Source organism: Choloepus didactylus, chromosome 2, assembly GCF_015220235.1.
Source record: "Choloepus didactylus isolate mChoDid1 chromosome 2, mChoDid1.pri, whole genome shotgun sequence".
In the NCBI taxonomy this organism is placed as follows: Eukaryota; Metazoa; Chordata; class Mammalia; order Pilosa; family Megalonychidae; genus Choloepus; species Choloepus didactylus.
The window spans coordinates 39,300,169-39,325,844 of record NC_051308.1 but is presented as its reverse complement, the minus strand read 5'-3'; the positions used below and the strand labels follow the sequence as shown (position 1 = coordinate 39,325,844).

The following is a 25,676-nucleotide window of genomic DNA, read 5'->3' as shown; positions in this document are numbered from 1 at the left end:
TGAATGTAGGTGTCATGGGGGTTCCAGAAGGAGAAGAGAAGGGAAAAGGGGCAGAAGCAATAATAGAGGAAATAATCACTGAAAATTTCCCATCTCTTATGAAAGACATAAAATTACAGCCCCAAGAAGCGCGGCATACCCCAAACAGAATAAATCTGAATAGACCTGCAACAAGACATTTAATAATCAGATTATCGAATGTCAAAGACAAAGAATCCTGAAAGCAGCAAGAGAAAAGCGATCCATCACATACAAAGGAAGCTTGATAAGACTATGTACAGACTTCTCAGTAGAAGTCATGGAGGCAAGAAGGAAGTGGTGTGATATATTTAAGATACTGAAAGAAAAAAACCACCAACCAAGAATCCTATATCTAGCAAAACTGTCCTTCAAATATGAGGGAGAGTTTAAAATATTCTCTGACAGACAGTGAGAGAGTTTGTGATCAAGATACCTACGCTATATATAGGAAATACTAAAGGGAGCACTACAGACAGATAGGAAGAGACAGGATTGAGAGGTTTGGGACACAATTTTGGGTGACGGTAGTACAACAATGTGAGTACCCTGAACAAAGATGACTGTGAGTATGGCTGAAAGAGGAAGGTTAGGAGCAGGTGGGACACCAGAAGGAAAGAGGAAAGATAAAGACTGGGACTTGTATAACTCAGTGAAACCTAGGGTGCTCAACAATTGTGATAAAATGTACAGATATGTTTTTACAAGAGGGAGAACAAATGAATGTCAGCCTTGCAAGGTGTTCAAAATGGGGTGGTATTGGGGAAAAAAGTACAGTCAAAGCATACTAGAGACTATAGTTAACAGAAACATCGTATTACACTTCCTTTAATGTAACAAAATGGCTATGAGAGGGGGACATACGGGAAGGGTATGGGACTCTTGGCATTGGTGATGTTGTCTGACTCTTTTATTCTTTAGTTTAGCTCTTTCTTTCCTTTTGTTGCTTTTTAGCTGTCATTTTTTTTTCTTTCTTTTTCTTTTGTCTCTCTTTTTTTGACTCTTCCTCCTACTTTGTGGAAGAAATGGAGATATCCTTATATAGATAGTGGTGATGGTGGTGAATACATAAATATATGACTATACATGGAACCATCGACTGTTTACTTAGGATAGAAAGTATGGTGGGTGAACAAAACCATCTTTTAAAAAAAACAGATTGATGAAGAAAACTTGAGGGCACCACTTTGAGTGAACTAAGTCAGACACATAAGGACAAATATTGCAGGGTCTCACTGATATGAACTAATTATAGTATGTAAACTCATAGACATGAAATATAAGTTACCAGGATATAGAATGAGGTTAAAGAATGGGGAGTGATTGCTTATTATGAGCAGAATGTTCGACTAGGTTGAACTTAAGTGTTTAGAAATGGACAGAGGTGATGGTAGCACATTATTGTGAGAATAACTAACCGTGCTGAATGGTATGTGAATGTGGTGGGAAGGGGAAGCTTAGAGTCATGTATGTCACCAGAAGGAAAGTTGGAGGGTAAGAGATGGGAATGTATAACACAGTGAATCTTGTGGTGGACTGTCTCCTTGATTAACTGTACAAATATTAGAAATTTCTTTCATGAACTAGAACAAATGTATGACACTATAACTAGAAGTTAATAATAGAGGGGTATATAGGGAAAAAATTTACCTATTGCATACTGTGTACCACAGTTAGTAGTATTTTAACATATTTCATCAATAGTAACTAATGAACTATACCAATACTATGAGTCAGTAATTGGTTGGGGGGGGTGTGTGGTTAGGGGTATGGAAGGATTTGACTTTTCTCTCTTTGTTTTTATTTCTTTTCTGGGGTAATGAAAATGTTCTGAAAATTAAAAAAAAAAAATTGTGATCGTTGCACAGCTGTATGATGGTACCATGGGCAATTGATTGTGCACTTTGGATCTTTGGATAATTGTATAGTATGTAAACAATCTCAATAAAATTAAATTTTAAAAAAAGTGGTAACTTTCCAAGTGCAATTTAACAAGTAGAGAGCAAATTTCAAAGAATATTATAGGTTATAATTCCGCAGTGTCAGTTATTTCCTTATTATAAAATATAACATGTATAAAAAGGTAATATCTTTCAAAGTATGATTTAACAAGTAGATATATAGGAAATTTCCAAAGTTATTATGAGTTATAGTACCATAATTTCAGTTATTTCCTTATTGTGAAATATATATACAAAAAGGTATAGCTTTCAAATTACAATTTAACAAGTAGCTATAGAACAAATTTCAAAGGATGCTATGGGTTACAGTTCCACCATTTCATTTCTTTCCTTCTAACTAATCTAATACCCTAGCAACTAAGAAAAAGAAAATTATATAAAGATTCAGTATTCATAATCCTTTGTTAAATTCCAACTTGTCTGTTGCTACCTCTTCCTCTAGTTTGATCACTTTCCCGATCTTCAGGGATGTCTAGGCACTGACCACCCTAGCCTGTTCATGTTGAAAAGGGGTGTTAACTTTATGAGCAAAGGGGACATATGTAGTTGATGTTCTTGAAGAGGCTATTGCCTCTGGGTTTTGGGACTTAGCTGGCATAGGAGCACTCTGAAGGATTTAAGTTTCTGATGAATAAACTTAGTGAGTGAAATTATAGTCTTAGGTAGGGATCCGGGTATTCTTTAAGGTTTTACGACTACTGTTGACTTGGGCTTATCATATTGTGGTCATTTGGCATATCTAGGTGAAGCTTGCATAACAGTAACCTCCAGAACAACTTTACTCTGTTTGAATTCTCTTAGCCACTAAAATCTTACTTTGTCTCCTTTCTTTTCTCTTTGGGTCAAAAAGGCATTCTCCATCCCTTGATGCCAGGGTCAGGCTCATTCCTGGAATTCATGTCCCACATTGCCAGAAAGGCTCATTCCTCTTGGGGGTCCTGTCTCACGTCAGGGGGAGGGTGATGAATTTACTTGCAGAGCTAGGCTTAGAGAAAGTCTGCATTTGAGCAACAAAAAAGGTTCTCTGGAGGTGACTCCTAGGCATAATTACAGGTGGGCTTAGCCTCCTCTTTACAGCCCTAAGTTTCACCTGAGCAAGCCTCAGTATCAAGGTCTTGACTTATAAAGTAGGGGGTTCCTAAGTTCACCTAGCATATGTTGTATCCACGATAATCCATCCATATCCCACATTATTGTCACTTGGTTGTACAATCCTCATCACTCTTTATTTTAAACACTTCTCATGACCCAAAACATCTCGTAGCTCTAGTCAGCCCTTAATTATTTGTCCCTAGTATTTGTGTAATACTAGTATGGTATTCCTATTAATAATAGTCCCTAGTATGCAATGTATTCAATGTCTATTGAAGTATGTGGATTCTTGTGCACACACATGCATTTACCATACCTAAATACATAAATGATGGACATTTGTGCGTGTTTCCAATCTTTTGCTGTTGCAAGTAGTTTCTGTAATAAATAGCTTTGTGTGCATTCATCCTTTTACTCATTTTTTACTGTATCTCCTGAATAAATTGCTAGAAGTGGAATTTCTCTGCCCAAGATTGTAGGATTTTTAAATAGATATCAACAAGCTGCTGTATGTGAAGGTTGTATCAGTTTTCACTCTGACCGGTGATACAAGTGCCCGTATATCTACTACCCCTATACCAACAAATGCTAACAAATGCTAGACTTTGCCAGTCTGATGGGTGAAAAATAGTATTTCATGGTAGTCTTAATTTGTATTTCATTTATGATAAAGATTGACTTATCTTTTCATATGTTTAAAAGCCATGTCTGTGTCCTTTTCTGTCAACTATGTGTATATATACTTTGCTCATTTCCTATTCAGTGTTTTAAAAATTGATTTGTAGAAGGTTTTAGGACTTAATTAAATATTTTCCTGACATGCTACAAATATTTTTCTCAGTTTATTATTTATCCTTTGACTTAATATTTTTCAGAAACCATCCAGGTTTTTTTTTTTTTTAATTTCATGATGTCATATTTATTAATTTTTTTTTTTTTATGTCTTCTGTTTTGTGTCATACTTAGAAAGGCATTTCCCATGGTGTGGCTTATAAAACAGTTCCTGTCCTGTAATTTTTTTCTAATACTTCTATAGCTTCTTCTTATTTGTTGTCTTGTTTATTGTTTTTTAAAAATTTACTTAATTTTGTTTTTCAATCTTTAATCCATTGGGAATTTATTTTGTTCTAAGGAGTGGGGTAATTAAGAGATCCAGCTTAATTTTTTTCTAGTTGTTCCAGTACCATTTGTTGAATAACCTATGATTTTCCCATGCATGTGAAATGCTAACAGTGACTTGAAATGCAATTCATTTCTCCTTTGTATTTGGGTATGTACCTAAGATAGGCTTTTGTAAAAACTTTGCCACCTGGAAATTTTGTAGCTTCCTCTCTGTTTTATTGTTTTGTAATTCATGGATCAGAATTTAACTGTGGTGATTTTCTGGCTATCTGTAAGTCATAACTAAAAATTCAGCCTTCTCAAACACATCTAGAAATAAGTAGAAAGATGTTGCTTTCTCCCTATTTATATACATCTGAGTTATTGTTTATATGTGACATTAAAGAAAAATTAGTAGTTGTAACGATTAGTAAAGTGTATCAACTATTGAGCTATCCAAAAGAAATCTCAAAAACAAGAAAAAGTAAATCTAAGAAAAGGAAACACAGGAATATAAGAAACTATGGTGAATAATGTAACCAGGAAAAACTATAGATAATTTAAAATAATGTCTAATAATGTGGCTGTGAAGTTTAATGCAGTTCTTTTAAAAATTTGTATAATAGAATAGGTATGTGTTTAAAAAAAAATCTGAAAAAATCCAGAACAATTCATGATTTCAACAAAACATTCTACGCTGGCAGCATCCTAACCTGCTGTTATTTCCCGTAAATCACTAATCCACTCACCCATATCTCTGATTACAGGCACCTTGTCTTCTAGCAGTTTCCTCAGATATTCTTGCTATAACTATTTTTAAAAAATTCATTAGACCCTCTCCTATACTTGCCCCTACCTTCTCCCTATCTATCAGCTTGTTGCTGTCCTTACTGCCTTCCCTAACCAGCTTAGATTTTATAACATCGTTTTACTAACCTGCAATAACTTGACTCATCTTGCTGCTGTCTCTTTGTTGTTGCCTGTTTGGCAAAATTCCAGACCGTGATGAACTCATATGACTGCTTTCTCAGTAACCTGCCCCTGGGCATTTGAGTATTGCTGAAGGAAATGACACAGCTGGACAGATTGGAGTCACAATAAATTCATGCTCACCAATCTCAACTAGACTATCAGTGCTGCCTAGTAGCCCTACTAGGCTTCTTTAACTCCTTTTCCTTCTCTACAGAGACAATTTCAAATCTTTTCTACTCTCCTCAGTCTTATCAGGTGACTTTATCTCTACCTACAAAGAGAAACTAAGAAACATCAGATTGGAGCTCCCTCAACTTCCTACTATCAAATATGTGCACCTTTCCAAATCTAGACCTGATTTATCTTCCTCTCCACTTGTAGAAGAGATGTCTTCCTGCTTAAGACGATCTCTCCATCTGTGCTCTGAATCCTCTCACTTTTCACCTTCCCAGGAACTTTACTTATCTTTTCTCTCCTGTTTCTTCAAACTCTCTCTCTCTCTTGATTGGATCTTTTCCTTGGCATTTAAACATGCTCAAGTCTTTCCCTTGGTAAAACAAGTAGATGAACAGTAACTTCCCTTAAGCCCACCCCTTTTTCTCCTCCAACTGCCGTGCTGTTGCCTGTTCTTCAAAGCCAAACTTCTTCTAAGGGGCATTGTCTGCCCTCGCTACTTCTACTTCCTCATTTTCCACTTATTCCCCAGCCCACTGCACCTTGACTTTTATCCGCTTAAATTAAAAAATATCCTCTAATAGAATAGAAATGGGATATAGAGCTTCCTAATCACTAGAAGAGAAAAAAGGAACAAAAAAATTCAGTGAATCTAGCAAAGACAGGGAGAAAACATGTAGAGTAAAACACAAAACTCAGAAATAAGTTCAAATATGTCAGTATTTGCAATGAATGTAGCAAGATAAACTCAGTTTAAAAGAGACTCAGATGACTTACCATCTCTCTTTGTCACTGAAATCCAGGTATATGGTCTTTACCATGACACAAACAAGACAAAATTTAAAAGAACAATTGGAAGTAGGGAAGAGGAAAAGATATACCAGGAAAATAAAAATTATGAATGGCACTGTTAATATCAGTGTATAATTTAAGGCACTAAACATCACACTGGACAGAAGGGGATTGCTCATACTGCAGTCTTACAAGGTTTATGAACAGAATATCATTAGAACAGAACTGTGCTTTATTTCATGATGTGGTATACATATCTGAATATGTAACTGAAACTAAAGTTAAAGAGAATAAAATTTACCCTTACTATGTATGATGGTTTATGATACTCTGTTTCATTCTGTGTTGGGAGTCCTCCTGGTTCAGTGATTCATTGTAAGGACTCACATGACTCAGTATTTGTAATCGTAGCTGAGATTTATTACAGTAAAGGAAAATCAGCGAAGGAAAATTCTTATCGGGTGAAGCCCAGTGGAAAGCAGACACAGGCTTCCAGGGGTCCTCTTCCAGCGGAGTCACATAGGATGTGCTTAATTCCTCCATCAATGAATTTTAACAACAGGTGCGAAACGTTGTCTACCAGGGGAGCTCATTAGGCTCAGTGCTGGTTATGTAGGCACCTTCTACCTAGCATGTACCAAAATTCCGGCTCCCAAACAGTGGGCAGGTGTTCATCATAAACCACATTGTTTTCATGAATAATTTAGGCACAATTCCACTCTTAAGTTTGAAAATTTTTTATCTGTGTTGGGAACTGCTTACCCATCAAGTTCCTCTGTGCTAGCCAAGGGCCAAACTTACGAACAGGACTGTCTAAGGATAACAATCTCAAGCCTACTATGTTAACTCTTCTGCACCAATTGAATTAAACATTGTAATAATAACCCACTAAATAGACTTCATACTTTAATGGGTCATGACTCAGAGTGTGAGAAACACATAATATATCCCATCTCAAGAAGAATAAAATCCCTCTATTGACACCGTGTTTTCCTGAAGCTTCTGGCTTTTTTCTTTCCTCCTTTACTTTAAATTTCTTGGAGTATTCCATATTGTCTTTATACTCTCACCTCCAATTCAGTGTTTAATATTTTTGAGAAATTTTTTTAAATATAGGAAAGTATAAGGAATAATGAAAGATTAATATTTCTACCATCCAGTACTAGTAGCTGTTAAGTTTGTTATGTTTGTTTCCAGATTTCCTTTTATTATTTTTTTGTTTCAAGAAGTAAAATAGTACAAATACTTAAGTCATCTTTAACCAGACCCCTTCTCCTCCTTTCCTCATTTCTTCTCCTGAAAGCATCCACTGTCATTGAATTGGTGGGTTTCCTTCAAGTGCACCTTATATTTTTGTGTACAGTATATCCATGTAAAGTGCATAGCTGACATTCTGTATCATGCTTTTTTTATTCAGTATTTTTGAGGCCTACTTATATTGGTAAAAAAAAAATTTTATGTGTTCAGATGAAATGCTGCATAATATTCCATCTTATGACTATATCACATTTTATTTATCTAATCTCCTTTTAGGTTTTTTCCAAATGTTAGGTCTTCCAAATAGTACAGCAGTGAATATCCCTGTACATTTATATATTGGAACAAAGGTAATGTATTCACGTATGTGAATGAGTATCTTCATGTGTGAAATTGCTGAGTCTTACAGGATGTGTATTTTCAGTTTTACTTCATAATCATGTCACAAATTGGCTGTGTGCATTAACACCCCCACTACTGTATTCCTCAAATTTGCACCAAAATGTTTAACATTGTCATACGTTTTAATTTTTTATCAGTCTGTTGGGACAAATTTATTGTCAACTTAAATTTACATTTCCTGATTTAAATTTACCTTCTCTGAAGTTTATTATGTTGAAAATGTTTATTTCCCATTTGTATTCATCACTGAAATGCCTCTACTGTTGTCTATTTTTTTTATTATTAAGGAGGTTTCTTCTGTCTTGCAACTTTGTTGACCTCAAGTTAGGACTTCCAACAAAAATTACTTGTGCTTTCTAGTTATATATTAATGCTTGCTGCAGAAATGTTATACAAATAAATCTTATCCCTGTATATATTGTCTTATAAAAAGCATTGCCGATAACTTTACTACTATGATGAATGAGAGGATTTGACAGATCTTATTTTGTTTCTGTTTTTAAGGTTTATTACTCAGTACCATTTCATGTTTTTCCTGTATAGAGTTAACCTTGCCTCCTGATTGCATACTTAATTGAGTGTAATCATTTTTTAATAAGTCACTGAGTTGTATTTGCTAAGATTTTCTTTAGTTTCCTTCGATCACTGTTAGTAAATGTGTTGGCCATTTTTCTTCATTAGTATCATACTTTTTAGATTTTAAAAATTAAATCCATTTCTGGCTCCTAAAACTAAGATTAAAAAGGCTACTTGTAATATGAAAGTTTGGAAAACTATGCAGTTATTCATTAAGGAGAGGCAGGATCACCACAGTGTCCAACTTCTCTTGGATTTATGTAGTACATTGCATGGTAGCTATGGGAAGATTTTGGTTGCAGTTTAATTTCAATTGTACTTTATTTTTTGTCTTATGCTTTTTAAAATAGATGACAGTCATCAGATATATTGGCACCTGAAATAAGCTCTAACATATATAATAAAAGTTAATTTTTCTACTTGTGATTCATTTACATTTTGCTGGCAATTTTCAGTTTTGTTGCTTTCAGAGAACCAAATAAAATTATTATTAGCCATTTTCCAAAAGAATCTGGGTAAGGTACTTATTATAACAGTAACATATTTAGTGGATCCATTCAAGCAACAACCACTATGTTCAGTGTTAGGATGCAGAGCTTGGCAACTTAAAAGTTGTGACCACTTAGTAGGAGATAGTAAAAACGCAGTTGCATTGTGAGGTGTTAAGTGTTACGTAAAAGAATGTACTGAGTGCTGTAGGAGCATAGAGGAGGATAATCCACAGGCCTGCCATTCTCAATAAACATTCTTTTTCTGATGTTTTAAATTTTCTGAAACACATAAAGCTGCTATTTTTTTTGCTGAAACCACCCACCATTGTACAATTTAAAATGAAAAATTTGTCTTGGAACACTGAAATGGAGGAAGGAGAGAGACACTGTTGTGTGATATCACAATATAATAAAAGGAAGCATAGCAATTGTTGTTATAAATATTTCCTACTACTAAAATCAGAATATTTATTGCTTGGATCCTTTTGAAATAGGCATTAACCATTATGAACAGTATCTTCAGTGATGCCTCTGTACAAGATGTAGCTGTTCTTTTAAGTTGTCCTTTGATAAAATGCTAAGGTTGTCATATTTTAAAGAGAACTAAAATAAAAAGTGTATGTATGTTTCCAGTAAGATAATTTGATATGTAGAGCTTAACAGATCTATGGAAGAGTTCTTGACTTGGGTTCTGAGAACTATGTGCCAAGAAATCTGTAAACTCCCTTAAGTTAGTTATAGTGTTGTTTAGATATTCTGTATCCTTACTGTTTTTTGGTGTGTGGTTCTTTCACTTATAGAGAGATTGATATTAAAATCTCCAATCATGGTTATGAATTTGTCAGTTTTTCCCTTTTGTTCTCTCAGTTTTTTGCTTTCTTTAGCATAATTATTAGGCACAAACATATTTAGGGTTCTTTATACTTGGTTTGCAGCAGTTATGATGTGCCTGTTTTTTCTTTCTTTGTATTTATCCTGCTTGAAATTCACTGTTTGGGGGAATTTTATGTCCGTGATTACTTTTTCTGTCCAGTTTCCTTTTTATTTTTTTCCTAGGGCTCCATTTCCACATATTTTAGCCTGTGTTTTATTGACCCACATGTCATAGGGAATCTGTTCATTTTTATTTTATCTTATTTTCTCTTAGTTCTTCAGATTGACTAATTTTTATTCGTCTATCTTAAAATTAATTGAGCTTTTCTTTCATTTGCAATCTGCTTGAAGCCCATCCATTGAATTTTTCATTTTAGATATTGTACTTTTCAGTCTAGAATTTCCATTTGTCTTTTTTATAGTTTCCATGTTTCTTATATTCCTCATATATTCATTCTTTTTGACCATATTTTCTTTTATTTTTAAAAAACAATTATAGTAACTGCTTTAAAGTTCTTGCCAACTAATTCTAACATCTGGGTTATTTTGAGGTTTGTTTCTAGTGACTACTTTTCTCTTGACAATGGGTCACATTTGTCTGTTCCTTCATGTTATGTAGTAAGTTTTAATGGATACTGGATATTGCTGATATACTCTATAGAAACTGTTTGCTATCTTCCTCTTGAAAAGTGTTGATTTTTGCTTTAATAGTTACTTAACTTGGCTTGAGTGAATTGTGAATTAGTCTCTGCTGTAGGGGCAATAGCCCAAATCTCTGGTTATTTTTTTTAGCCTTCCTGTGGCCTCCTTCTGACATGTTCCTTAGAGTTTCCCTTGTTCATACTTGGATCAGGGCTCAGCAGAGCATCTGTAATTTATATACAGATTTCGTGTTTGTTTTCTCTGACTTCCTTTCTTGCCTGCATTTCCCCTCTTATTTTCCAGCCATTCTGTTAGTCCCCAGCTCCACCCTCTGTCTCCTTTAGCCACTAAAACTGACTCTTTCTACTTGAATTTCGGTAGCTAGGTGGACCAAGGTTTGCCCCCAGGTGGAAAGCTGTACAAATGCAAATTTCACCCTATATGTTTCCCTTCTTACAAGGATCAACTCCTCTCTAGTTTTTGGCTGTTTTTAGTGACTCTTCAGGACCTTCAAACAATTGTTTTTACTATTTTTTCTAGAGATTATGTTTTTGTCTGCTGGTAGGTTTAGTTAGATACAAGCTATGTATGCATTACTGAAGCAGAACTTCCTTATTGTTTCTAAATTTTTAGATCTGTATTGGTGCTTATGTCTGCTGTGGTGTGTAGCAAATTCTAGAGTCCTGGGAAGAGTGTTGTGGCACCCTTACCTGTAGATTTAATACAGGATCTGACTTCTCAGGAGCGTTTGAATCTTTAGTCATGAAACAAATTCAGTGGTTGTCATAAAAGATCATGGTTTATTTATATGTATTTATTTCATACTTTTTACTTTGAAATCTTTTCAAACTTACAGGAAAGTTGAAAAAAATAATACAGAGAACTCCCAGTATACACCCTAGTCAGATACCCAGATTTACCAACTTTTAACATTTTACCACATTTGTCCTTCCTTCCTTCCTTCCTTCCTCCCTTCCCTCCCTCCCTACATGTTTTCTAAACATTGCAGGGTAGGTCACATACATCATGTACCTTTAACACTTAATACACCATGTATATTTCTAGAAGATCATGATGTATTTTTGATTTTAGAGTAAATTTAATAACCTGATATGGTGTCACATAAATGGCATCATGGGACTATCCATAGCTGAGAATGATGAGCCATATCTATTCATTGGATAATTTGGAGAGCATTTGTTTGTTTTAGCCATTATCACCTTTTCATGTTTGGCCAGAAGGCATTCAAAAAGAAAATCCAAATCTTAGTTGTGATTAACAGTCTTTTTTGTCCTGTGCTACATGCCTTGCCTGGTCCTTCTTCCTAGTGAGATAATAGATGTCCTCAATTTGAAAGTATGTTGAGAGGGAACAAGATCATAGGTTCTTGGGGTGTTTTGTGTGTGTGTGTGTACACACATACACTTGGGAGGAGACAATAAATAAATGTAATTTTATTTTTACAAGTTAATATGTTTAAAAGGGAAAAGGTGAGTATGAAGTGCTTATTTTAGCAAGGAATTATTTACAATTAAATATTTAAAATATTTCATATTCAAAAAAATCTTTCTCTCACAACGTTAATATTTCCCCTCATTCTGGATCATTTTGAACATATTGCTGTTTCTCCCGTATTAAAAAAGACATTGTAGAACACTACTTGAATCAGTTAACTATGGATTTTTTTCCTCTTTTTTTCTCCTACTTACTGTTTCTAATTTCTCTCCTTTTATTATTTCTTGAATACACTCCAAGCAAGTGTTCACCCCCATCATTACACTGAAATTGTTCTTCGAAGGTCACTGCTAAAGCCAGTGCTTGTTTCTTTGTCTTCATCTAATTTGACTTTATTTTGCTTTTCCTTGAAACACTTTCTTTATCTCACTCCTAAGACACATTCTCTCCTAAAATTTTTTCCTGCTTATCTGACCATTCTATTTCAGTTTCTTCTTATTGCCTCTTCGTTTCTCCTTACCTAAATATGATAGTACCCAGAGTTCAGTTTTTGGGCCTCTTCTTTGTACACTCACTTCTTTGGGCTTTAACTATCTCTTTATGCTGATGATTCCTAAATTAATATCTCTAGCTCAGATTTCTCCCCCAATCTCTAGCCTCCTGATTCTAACACTTTCATTTCATTTAGATCTCTTCTTAAATGTCACTTTATCAGAACTTTATCAGAGCCAATCCTTGACAACTCCAGCCCTTACACTGCCTGATTTTTTCTTTTCACACCATGAACCACTGGTTGACATTTTATCTATTTATTGGTTTGCATATTTATCATCACTCTTCCTTCCTTCTTCCCTCCACTAAAATGTAATCTTCTCGTGAGGACAGGGACTTTTTCTGTTTAGTTTTTTCTTGTTTCTCTAGCATGTAGAATAGTGCTTTTCATACTGTAGGTCAAAGTAAATTTTTGTTGATTGAATGAATGAGGAGATGAATCATGGAATGGTGAGGTAGGAGATGGAGTTCTACAAATAAGATGAAATGAGACTTTAGAATTACTTTGGTGACTTTCTGCTAACTCAGGATTTCTTAATTCCATTGTGAGTGCAGTATGGGAGAGGTTTTCCTACTCAGCTGTTTCTGATCCTATGTATGGGAAATCCTATATAGTTCTTGTCCTTTTAAATAACTAGTTTGACAACAGTTGATTAGTAATTAAAATAATCAAAGTAAATCTTAACCAAGTTAGTGTGTTAACAGGTGGAAGAAAATCTTCCTTGCCTAAGAAAAAACAAAACAAAACAACTGAGCATGGTGCATCCTTGATCTGAGTTTAGCAATTAAAATTGGGGCCTAATTGAAGCTTAGATCCTGATTGACTTCTAAGATGCCTGTTTCTTTGATTTTAAAATGACACTTGTCAGTTGCCCTGAACTTTATGGTTCCCAGGCTACTTTCCAACTAACAACAAAGTCAGAAATGCTCCCTCATGTAGTTCAGTCAATTAAAAAACTCCAGCCAAAATAAAGCACTGAGTGAAGTTCACCTATTATTGGAAGTGAAGTGTAGTAGATCCCATTTTTTAAAGTAGGGCAATCATCTCTATTTCCACAAAATTACAGCCTTTTGGCCAACTCTACTTCCAAGATAGTCTAACTAACATGATTGCCATGTATTTGGTATGTTACTTGTGTGGCTTTCTCAGGACCGTATTATATATTACACTGTCAGTGTTGGGAATAGCATAAAATTATGTCTAGTGTTTTTGTTTGTGTGTGATAATTTTAGCATTTTTTAATTCAGAGGAAGGGACATGGAGGCATAAACTCCATAGAGCTACAACCCACCCCAACACACCTGTGCACTTTATGATAATTATATAGAATCTGGGATTGACACCAGAGAGTCAAAGTCACCTGGTACATATCTGAGCCGTATTTTTCTCATCTATAAAATGGGTCACATAGTATACTTCTTGGTAGAGTTGTTATGAAGATTAAAAGAGATAATGCATGTAAAGCATGTAATAGAGCTCCTACCACATACGACTTCAATAAATGATAGCTTCCATTACCATTTTTCCTTCTGGATAATGATAATGTCTTCATTATCCATTGCTGTGCCACCATCAGTTCTCAGAGAGGAAAAAATTATGAAACCGAACTCCTAATCCCAGCCAGATTTTCTCTTGATTTAAAAGTTGTTTGCTTCAGAAGAAAGAGAAATACCACTCAGGATGTTAATGTGAGATAAACTTGTGGCTTTCTTTAATATATTTTTTTTCTTTAACATTTGTTTGTTAATTAATTCATCTATGCATTCATTTATTCATTCATTTCCTATTTGTTAGCCACTCTGCACCTTTCTTTGCTTTTTAAGTCTGGATTAGTATGGTCAGATGTGCAGGGATTTGTATCTATTGCTTGAACCATTTGAATGTCACTAGTGAGAATGTGATTAGCTGTAGTTTTTTCTTTTGGACTATGAAATTTTCACCATGTAGGCCTTTGAAGGAGTATACAATTTAATTTACTATTTTCTTATGTATATTTCTTCTGTGAACTCACAAAGCATGTTCTTAACTTGGAACTTTTCTGTTTATTCATTTCCCTGCCTGGGTTGCTCTTTACTGACATATCTGGCTCCTCTTCATCTTTTAGGTCTAGCTCAAATGTCATCTATTGAAATATTCCTATGCTAACCATTCTATCCAAGGTAGCATTCACCTCACCTCCACCCTAGTCACTCTGTTGTATCACCCTGACACAGCCATTCTATGTCTTCTTTTCCTGAAATGTCAGCTTTATCCTCAGGGTTTTTTCAGCTACCCATAAACTTCAATACATCTCTTTACTGCTTGAGTTATTCTGAGTTGGTTTCTGTTGCTTGTGGACAAGAAACCTGACAGAGAAATTGATACCAGAAGTGGTTGTAGGCAACACACACTCAGGGAGATAGTGGAAATTTGGGACTGGTTATCTGGCCTAGGAGATGGGTTATTTTTATTTCTTTGTGTGGTTTTAATGAACACATAGTGCTTATCACTCACTGTTTTAAGAACCTTTAGGTAAATCAGAAGAACACTATGAAGTAGGCATTATTAGCTCTGTTTTACAGATAAGGAAATAGTTACAGAAAGGTTAAATAACTTGCCCAAGGATGCATTGCTAGAGAGTAGTATTTCAGTTAGCATTAAAACCAGAAAAAAATCTGTTATTATTCAGGAATTGGAATCTGGTGATCTATGACATAGCTTACTTTGAATATGGTATATACTCAAGGTATGCTTTAGGGTCATGTAGCAGAAGGAATGAAGGAAATCAAGGTGTACTGGATTGGGTGGTGTCTTAAGTTTCCAGGCTACTGTGACAATTACCACATGATAGGTTGATTTAACAACAGGAATTTGTTTTCATTGTTTCACAGTCTGGAAGGCTTACGTCTTCCTGGGGTCAGTAGCATTCTGTCTGGCTGGCAATCCTTGGGGTTTCTTGGATTTCCTGTCCCATGGTGATGTCCTCTCCTTTCTCTTTCTGGTTCCTGCTGACTTCTGACTTCTAGCTTCTCCTGTTTTTCTCTTTGGTAAGGTCCCCAGTAATAGGATTAAGAACCATGCTGATTCTGTTAACTACACCTTAACTAAAAATAACATCTTCAAAAGGTCATGTTTGCGGTGGGTTCACACCCACAGGAATGGGATTAAGATTAAAAACATGTTTTTTGTTTGTTTGTTTTCCTCCCCCTGGGGTACATAATTCAACCTACCACAAGTGGACAACTTGAAGAAAGAAATGACAAGATTTAAATTTGTATTTTTTGGCTAAAGGCTGGAACTAAAACCCACAGACATTCTGTGATTGAGCTAACATAAATTTTTATGTCTAATAGCCTTAAGGTTGAGGCAGCCCTAAAATAAACTATTTAATCCAGCATGATCTGAATTCTTTTTCTTCCCAGGTTTCTTATTTAAGAGTTAAGCTATTGATCAGAAAGGAGTTATATCAGCTATCCCAAACTAATCTTTATAGAGAGTCCCTTCAAGAAAAGGTGTTGTGGCAATCCTAGAGAAAGATGTAATTTTTTTGAAATGTTTAGTTGGGTGGGCACTTTAAATTGGACATGTGTAATATAAAATATGTGCTTTGTAGCATGTTTTAATCTATTGTTTAAAACTCATAAATGTATTTTATACATGTTGGATGGCTCATAAAATGATCATACTTAATATAAAAAGTTAGGAGATCTTTAAAAAGAAAAACATTTTGGAGAATATATTACCCTTCCCAATTTGGATGGGAAGAGTGAGAAGAAATAATATTTTTAGAAGACTCACTGTCTTGTACTCTGCTTTTTAAGTACAGACCATGTTGGCTATATTCATGCTATTCCTGGAATCTCCTCATCTATTTGGAGGATCAGCCAGAAACAATTTAATCCTGCCTCCCCAAATGTGATGTGTTAAACCAGAAATAGGCAGCCTTTGGGCCAAATCCAGCCATGTATGGTGCTGAGCTAGGAATGTTTTTTACATATTAAAGGACTGTTTAAAAAAAGGGGGTGGGGTGGGGGAAGGGGACGAGAACAATATATGACAGAAACAGTAGGTGGCCTGCAAAGTCTAAAATATTTACTGTTTATATTTGTACAGTAAAAGTTTGCCAACCCCTTTGTTATACCATACCTGGTGCCAGGACTACAAAATAGATATGGGAAGCTTATAATCAAGGGTTTCTCCTTAGGGATTTGATTACATGGCTCTCTTTTATTGTTTATAGACTTTACTGGTGTTTCACTGTGTCTGATAGTAATCCCCCAATTGTTTATAAATGTTTTCCTATTTTTCTCCTAAGTTTTCCTCTTAATTTCAAAGTAGTGATAGCTTCATGTGTCAGCAAACATTGCACTGTAATAAATCATCCCAACAAGCAGTCGCTTAAAACAACCACCATTGATTATTTCTTATGAGTCAGAAAGTCAGCTAACAGTAGGTGATTTAATCTGGGCTCAGCTGGGAGTGGCTCTGTTCCATGTGTTTCTCACCCCCCTCCTGGGATCAGCCTGAGCAAGTCCTTTTCATGGTGATGGCAGAAGTTTATTAGAGAGCAGATTGAAACACAAAAAGCCTCTTGAAGACTTAAGTTGAAGTTGCTTCCCAACTCATTCTCTTGTCCACAGCAAATCACATGACTGAACCCAAAGAGTGGGGAAGTATGCCTCACCCTCATTGGGAGGGCACTGGAAAGTTACATGGCAAAGAGTCAGGATATACCTTGCAGCCATCATTGGAAATTGGGTTACAAGTCAAGTATTTTAATTCATACTTCTATTATAGACATAAAAAATCTGGACAGTAAGGAGGCATTCCACAGAAGTCATTCTAAATGGGTACCAGGAGCTAAATTCCTTCAATTCTGTGTATTGATGCTTACTTTGTGTTTAACACTTTATTAAGCTATGGGGCTTTAGGAGATTTAGGTCTAAATAGTGAAAATAGACAATGGACTAATACTTAGAAGATGGTATGATAGTACTATTGTAGGCATTTTTACTATAGATAAAGGTAGCAATAGAAGAGAGGGTAATCTCCTCTGCTTTGTGAAAAGACATAGAAAGCTCTGTTGAGGAGATACTCAGATTAAATCTTGAAGGTTGGACAAGTCAATGTTCTTTGCAGAACAAGTTCAGATAAGGAAGTAGTATTTGTGGCAAATGTTATAGCAGTCTGTTAACTCTTAAAAATTGGGTGTAATTAAAATCTTGTTTGCCCAGATAATAGAAAAGTCACCAAGAGTCAATGAATAACTTTGCATTTACCTCCTTCCTAAATTATTTATTGCAGTAGTAATCAAACTTTGTTATACATCAGAATCACCTGGAAGACTTGTTGAAACACATATTGCTAGGCCCTACCCTGAGAGTTTCTGATTTAGCAGGTCTGATATTACCCAGAGAATTTACATTTCTGACAAATGCATAGTTGATGCTGATAGTGCTAGTCCAGGGACCACATTCTGAGAACCATTGATTTATTGAATCCTTCCTATGTGTCTGGCACTCTGCAATGTGGTAAGTAAAATAAAATATAAAATATAAATATATTTGTGTATATATATATTTTATATATAAATATATTTATATAAATATATAAAATATATTTTATATAAAAACAAATATTTTATATATATATTTATATATTATAAAAATATATAAATATAAAATGAAAAGAAATTCCCCCTGCCCTCAAATTGCTTATAATAGAGTGTTGGGGACAGATAAGTAAATACATAATGATGGTACAATGCAAAGGATGCTGTAATGTGTAGAAATACAGGTTGTATGAGACTACATCAAAGGGGCGTCTAACTCAGAATGAGGCCAGAGGCTGCAGGTGTGTGTAAGATCCAGAGAACCCTCTACCAGGGATTTAATCCTGAGCCGAGTTAAAAATATTTTTTTTATTTTTATAAAAATTTATTTTTATAAATATAAATTTAATTTATAAATTAAATTTAATTTATAAATACAATTTATAAATATAAATTTAATTTATAAATATAAATTTATTTTTATATTGGTGTAAAATATCACAAAGTAGTAAGAAATAAAAAAATGACCTGAATCATGCTTTACTTGACACTGGTAGATGGAGTCTTCTTTAAAGTTGCCTTTAAGAAATTTTTTTATTCAATTTTATTGATATATATTAACATACCATTCAGTTATTCAAAGTGTACAATCAGTTGTGCATAGTACCATTATAGTTGTGCATTCATCACAATTAATTTTTGAACATTTTCATTACCGTAAAAAAAGAACAAAAATTAAAGTAAACAAGAAGACCCAAAACATTCCATCCGTTCCATCCCTCCCTATTATTCATTTACTTTTTGTCTCCACTTTTTAACTCATCTGTCCATACCTGGATAGAGGGAGTGTGAGCCACAAGGTTTTCACAGTCAGTTGTCACATAGTGTAAGCTATATAGTTATACAGTCATCTTCAAGAATTAAGGCTATTGGGTTGCATTTCAGTGGTTTCAGGTATTTCTTTCTAGCTGTTCCAATACACTAAAAACTAAAAAGGGATATCTATATAACGCGTAAGAATAACCTCCAAAATGTCCTCTCAACTCTATTTGAAATCTTTCTCAGCCGCTGAAACTTTATTTTGTTTCATTTCTCTTCCCCCTTTTGGTCAAGAAGGCATTCTCAATTCCATGATGCTGGGTCTAGGTTCATCCCCAGGAGTCATGTCCCACATTGCCAGGGAGATTTACACCCCTGGGAGTCATGCCCCATGTAGGGGGTGGGCAGTGAGTTTACCTGCAGAGTTGGCTTAGAGACGCCACATCTGAGCAACAGAAGAGGTTTTCTGGGGGTTACTTGCCTTTAAGAAATTTTTGATCAAATCTTTTTAAACAAGCTTTTGCTTGTATAGATAGCAATCTGAATTAGTTACATTGCAAATATAAAATATTCCCTTCCTTTGCTAGGTTGTTCTCTCATCCTCAGCTATTTTTAAGATGCCAGTTAGAGAAAGATGTTATGTTTATCACATGTGATTCTATTTTTTTTTTTTTTGCAAAAACTGCTAGAAATTTTATGTATGTCAGAATACAGGCAAAACCGGACAAGAGCAGGAACAGTCAGAGCTGGTGAGAGAAACGGAGTTGGTTAGGCTTGTACTGAACACACAGGTGAATAGGATCAGCTATTTTATTGCATTTATAGGCTGGTTTGAGACTGTGAGACAAGGGGATGTCTTTGCCTTGAGGAGGAATGCATTAGAGGTTAGGTTGTGGACCTGGGCAGGGGTATAGACAGTTCTCCCTTGAGAGTGATGGGTTTGGGCAAAAATTGATTAGAAGTATACTTGAAGTAAGCAGCCGGGTTGTGAGTAGGCTGAGTTTTTTGCCCAGCAGATGGAAAAATGAACATGACAAGTGCTGAACTAGTTTACAGAAAACACAGAATTAGACTCACGGGGTTGTTTATGTTGGCAGTAAAGATGTTCTGCCCTGTTAATGAAGCATTCTTGGACTATGTGGTGATCTCAGCTTAATGGGTTAATACCTTAAAGAATTGATGGCCTGGACTGTAAGGCTCCTAGTCCATCCATTTATATTTTTTGATCAAAGGAATATACTTAAATCTATGTAGAATGTTTAATTTCAAATAGCTACATTCCTTCTAACAAAGAGAGCAGAAATCAAGTAGAAATTATAAATAGAATGCTCAAACTTTAAAAACATGTAGTGCAGTGTATTTTCACTGAAGATGAGTTGTTAATGGAAATTATTTACTGTATTTTTAATTGTCCTTTCCATAATATAATATAATTTAATTAACAATGAAATCTTGTAACCTTTTTCTTAGCATATATCTGTGGATGGATATACTGAACCACACATCCAACCTACTAAATCAAGTAGCAGACAGAACATCCCTCGGTGTAGAAATTCCATTACATCAGCAACAGATGAACAGCCTCACATTGGAAATTATCGTTTACAAAAAACAATAGGGAAGGGAAATTTTGCCAAAGTGAAATTGGCGAGACATGTTCTAACTGGTAGAGAGGTAAGTTTTCATGATGCCTTTTAATATTTTCTTAGATCTCCCCAGAGTCTTGTTAAAAAGCTTTCTTGTATGTTGGGGAATCAATGACAGTTGTAATAAGTAAACACGGCATTTGTGCAAGTGGGACATTAATATGTAGAGCTATATCATGGCATAAAAGTTGACCTTTTAATGTTTAGAAAAAAAGCATCCTTATATATTAAAATCTCTTATAAATCAGGTGTGCTGCAGATGAGCCTTCCTCAGGCTTCTGCCTTTCATTACATGATTTCTGATGAACATTTCTGATTACATTGCTACTGAACCCTAGGAACAGAGCTAGGATAAGTTCTTCTTAATAATTATTGCTCAAGGTAAATTAGGTATAAATATGCAGAAAGTCATCCACTAATTTATGATCATTTAGAGATCATGTTGAACAAGTGTTGTTATAGAGGTATTTTTCTTAGGTAATAAGAGAATTTGATTTCTAAAATCCCATGTATTTTAAATTATGTGCATTTATATAGTAAAAATTTATATATTTGCACATATATGTATTATGTTTACATCTTTGTGTTGGGGTCGAAGTCTTTATTTAAATGAACATCTAACATTCTAAATTACATAATGCTTACTGGATCTGACTATATTTTAAAAAGCCTCAATCATAAAATGTTTTAATAAGTTTTCTCTTTGCTCTGTACCTAATATTATCACTTCTATTGAATTTATTCCTCCCTATTCATTCTGACTCTGGAGTTGTTCAAACACAGGCTACACTAGGCAGATAATTCAGAGGACATTCAAATCTGTCTTGTCAGTCTACTGTAAGTAAGCTTGGGTGTCCAATCTCTCTACTAGTGTAATCATTTTATTCATATAATGATTACCTTACTGCAAGTTTATAAGCCACCCCAATTAATTGTTGCTTGTCAGGATTATAAGTAAAAGATTGAGATTCAAGGTGATTTTTGCTTTAAATGAGAAATTTGGAAGAAATACCAAAGGCTTAATATTATTGATTTAGGATCAGATAGGTTAAAGATTTTAGTCAATGGAGTATATTGACTTCCAGATTAGCAAAATTACCACCCAATTGTTTGAATACAAAATATATCTAAATTATATCTAGTTAGGAGTGAAACAGCAGATATTTTCATTGTATGTTTTTATTCACTAAAATATATGTTCTCAAATATAGTTTGATTCTCTTTTTTTAGGTTGCTGTCAAAATAATAGACAAAACTCAGCTCAATCCTACCAGTCTACAAAAGGTATTTAATTGTTTTAATAGTAAATAGTTAAAATATGAGTTTCTTATTAATATATGATATTCTGTAAACTGAGTTATCCTAAATTTCCTGTTAGATACAGTACTACATTTTACCAACTATATGAAAAAAAGACATATGATATAAAAAATGTTTATAACTTATAAAGTAGTTTGAAAAATACTACTCAGATGCATGTACCATTTAAAGGAATTTGTCACTTCTAAATTACCAGAATAAAATTTTATATCCAATATTTTGAAGTATTCGGGATTCTGCTTAAAAATCTTAAGAGGTAATATTTAATATTGTCCATAGGTATTTCTTTTTATTGCTTATTCCTAAGAACTAGACTTCAACTAACTTACAGTAAAAGATAGGGACTTTTTTCAAAGAGTGAAGTCATACATCAATAGGGAGAGAAGAGGAGTGGTTAGGACAAGTATTGCCTGGTAAACTAATGCTGTTTTATGTTGCTTCTGTTATTACTTAAATGGGAAAACTTTATCAAATGCACATTTTACTACTTTAAAAATGAAGCAGATATTTTAATGTTTATGACATATGTGCTAAATTTGTACCTAGTGAGAAAATACACCTTGTGAATTTTATCAGAATATAGTGGGATCGTAGTCAAATATGTAATTGTGACATAACTACCTTTCGATTTATAAAACAGAATCTTATAAGAAATTTTTAGAATGGTGTTTTTAACATACCTGCTATGTCAACATTACATTAAAAATTTGGGTCTGATGGCCACTGGATTTATATAAATTATAGATTGTGGGATGCTGGCTTTGTTAATGTAGTCATTAAATGATGCGCACACACACAAAGCAAAATTTCCATACCCTTCACCCTATTTCCCAAGCATTTAAAATATAATTAAACTTTCAAGACTTCTATTTACAAAAATAAAAATAAAAAAAAATGGGAGTTTGCATTTCCATTTAGTTCAGTGCCACATAAATCGGTTTATTTATGCATTTCTACTTAGAGATCTGTTTTTGTACTTCGATGATATTCCTTTTAAATTTGACAGCCAATGTAACTTTTCTTAGTACTGCTATTTCTGGTCAATGAGAACATGAAAGGTGTTTGCTGGCCTCTCTTCTTTCTCTGAGTGTGAGATAATTGATCTTATGTGCCCCCTCTGGGAGGAAATGTCTTCTAGTACCAGTCCTTCAGCTAACCATGTTGTTATTTGTGCGAGTTACAAAAAGGAGTCCTCCCTGGGCAGATGAATTACCCAAAGATGGCCTTTTTAGTGGGCAAGGGCCATGGTGAGGCAGATTTTTGGCACCCCTTGCTTGAAAAGCGCAAACTGTGTAACTGTACCAGTGGCCTTTCCCATGACCCACCCAGCTTTTCCACTTTTGCTGGATTAAACTGTGGATTACTCAGGTAAATTGAGTGATTTCAAGTGGCCTTTTAGAACTACTCCAGGCGTGTTGTGCTAGGTGGGGTATACAGCAATGTGACCCTCATTCTGTCTTTCCAAAGAAGGCCAAATAGCTATAAAGTTGTGCTTGTTAAAACATACAAATATGAAACTGGATGTTGCTTTATTTATCTAAATAACTAAAAAATCTAGTGGTCGATGACAAGTAATTTTTGTTATAAATTCTGCTAATCTAATTGATAAAGTGTTGCTTTTTTGAAACAAACATATAAAGAATCATGGCAGCTTTGCTTTCCTTAATCTGTAAAAATAAAAGGGAAGGAAAAATTTTAATTTGCTAAATTTGCCAGTACACAATATGTATGTTTTTGCTTTAAAAATAATTTACATCTAAATTCATAAATTGACTTCCGTTACGTTTTGTAAGAACAGATCAAGGCTTGATTAGCTCTCATGAATTACAGAACATTCAACATTTATTAAATGCTAGTAGCATCTTCTAGTCAGTTGCATTCAAACAAATAGTGGAATGAAAAGTAATCTATTTGTTTTCCTTAGCATTAGCTATCAATCTTATTAGGTAAAAAATAGGAAAACTTGCTCTCCATGTCTTAGGAGTGCTTGCTTGTTAAAAGGCAGAGAGTAACACATTTATATGAGATAAGCATTCATTTTAATCACTTAAGTCATAAAGAATCGCACCTTCAGCAATGTTGGGTTTAATCTTGTTCTGGATTTTCATCTAAGTCCAAGTTGATTTCCCTCCATTTTCCCTCTCTGTATATAAGATATTTATAGGAAATACTGCCTTCCTTTGCTAACATCAGTGATAGATAAAAGCAATAGGAAGTTGATACTACAACTATTTAAATCTTTGAAATATTAAATTCTTAAAAGGGAATGGTCTTTGAAATTGTTAAGCCTCTTTGACTTTGATATTGTTCACGTATTATGTTCCTATAATTGGCATTACATATTTTAAATTAATGGAATCCAATTTAATAAGTTTTTATTATTTAAAAGTATTTGAGGTAGAAGCCACATGCCCTTCTTCCTCTTCGAAGTGTGAATGCCACCTAATGTATTGGTGGTGTTTGTACTATGGTCTATACTAGTGATCTTTGGGAATCTGTAAAGCCATCGAGTAGTTTTGGAGGAAAACTAAAATAATGAAGCAATTTTGTTCACAGTTCACAAATTTGAAATGTAAAATTATGTTTCTCTCAGAAATTCCACTGGGTTTTGAAAATTGGACACAGTTTATGTACAAATGACAAAATTTTTGGTGCTCTGTATGTCACCCACCTTCTACGAGCCCTGTTTATTCTGACTCTGAAGGTGGCCTGGAAGAACTCTCCCTGGAGGAACAAGCTGACCAATGCCGTCATCAAGCTCTCCATGGCCACAGAGTAGTCCTCTGCCTCAAAATCAAGCAAGTAGTGAAGAAGACCTATGATCCTGACAAGGCCAAGTGCAATGTAGTGAGCAAGACTAGTGGAGAGAAGACAACATGCATTTGACTGGCCGCTGATTGATAATTTGGGTGTAAATATAATGAGGATTGTCTAATCCATGTCCAGTTGGTTAGTTCTAAATATATCAAACTTCCCCACCATCAAAAAAGAGTAATAGGCAGAAGGGATGGAGGAAGTAGGAAGGAATAAGAAGTTGTAGTGGTGCAGAGAGAAGGAAAATATTTATAATTGAAGCAAATATTGATGACACTAATGGACTTAAACCCTAACCAGGGAGGATGAATTGAAAAGTAAGTATCTCATAGACTTGAGGATTATTTATTAAGTTTAATTGTCTGAAACAAAACCAAGAACCAAGAAGGAAACAATAAGGGCCTCTGAATAATAGAGTAGTTACTAAGTACGAACAGTGAAGTCCCTGCTTTTTTATCATAGAAGACCCACCTCAAGCCCCCACTCAGCACTTACTTCTCTGACCACACAATTTTAATAAAACTCTGTCTTCAATTTCCAGCGCACAGCAAACCTGAAACAGTAAGTTTGAAGGGGTTAGTGAATTCAGACCTCTCTTGCCTGGATTTATATATGCTGGACACATCAGAACATCACAGCTTGAAAATGAGAAAGAAAAGAGCTAAAAATTAGAATCAGAAATTCAAATAGACATGTGGGGCTATTTAATGTACCTGCAGACAGGTCTGTTTTCTTACTCATACTGGAGCATATGGCACATACAATAATTGACCCTTTTTTTTGACAATAGGTTACAAATGTTTTATTTTGAAAATATTCTTATTATCATATTGTGTTGATAATTTTCTTCACAACTGACTTTTATAAAAATAACTATATCTCAGGGTAAAAAACTAAATATAACCCTCTGATCCTCCTCTCCACCTTTCCCTCCTTTTCTAAGGAAGAGCAAGCACTAATATGATTGGCATCCTTGATGGTAGGGGTCTTCTCCGGGTTAAAAAAAAAATTGTGTGTGTGTGTGTGTTGTGTGTGTCTTGCTCTCTCTTCCACTCCCTGCTCCTTTTGACTCATGCAGCTGCTGCAGAAGACTCAGATGTTAGCTCCAGTCTCTTTTTTTACGCAGCCAATTGGAAAATAAGAGTTTTAGGGAGGGGTGGAGGGTATCATGGAGAGGAATAGACATTG

At 34.6% G+C, this 25,676-nt stretch overlaps 1 protein-coding gene across 7 annotated transcripts in view; it reads left to right on the top strand.

Annotated features, from left to right (window-relative positions):
* Positions 1-25,676, top strand: part of MARK1 (microtubule affinity regulating kinase 1) — a 160,021-nt gene that overhangs the window by 44,645 nt on the left and 89,700 nt on the right. For 5 of the 7 annotated variants that reach the window (XM_037823477.1, XM_037823464.1, XM_037823484.1 and 2 more), the window contains exons 2-3: positions 20,179-20,382; positions 21,585-21,638. In XM_037823477.1, the coding sequence (XP_037679405.1) occupies positions 20,179-20,382; positions 21,585-21,638 (258 nt within the window). Of the gene's footprint in view, positions 1-17,448; positions 17,870-20,178; positions 20,383-21,584; positions 21,639-24,378; positions 24,764-25,676 lie in introns of those variants that run through there. The other 2 variants (XM_037823509.1, XM_037823470.1) reach the window with 2 other exon arrangements.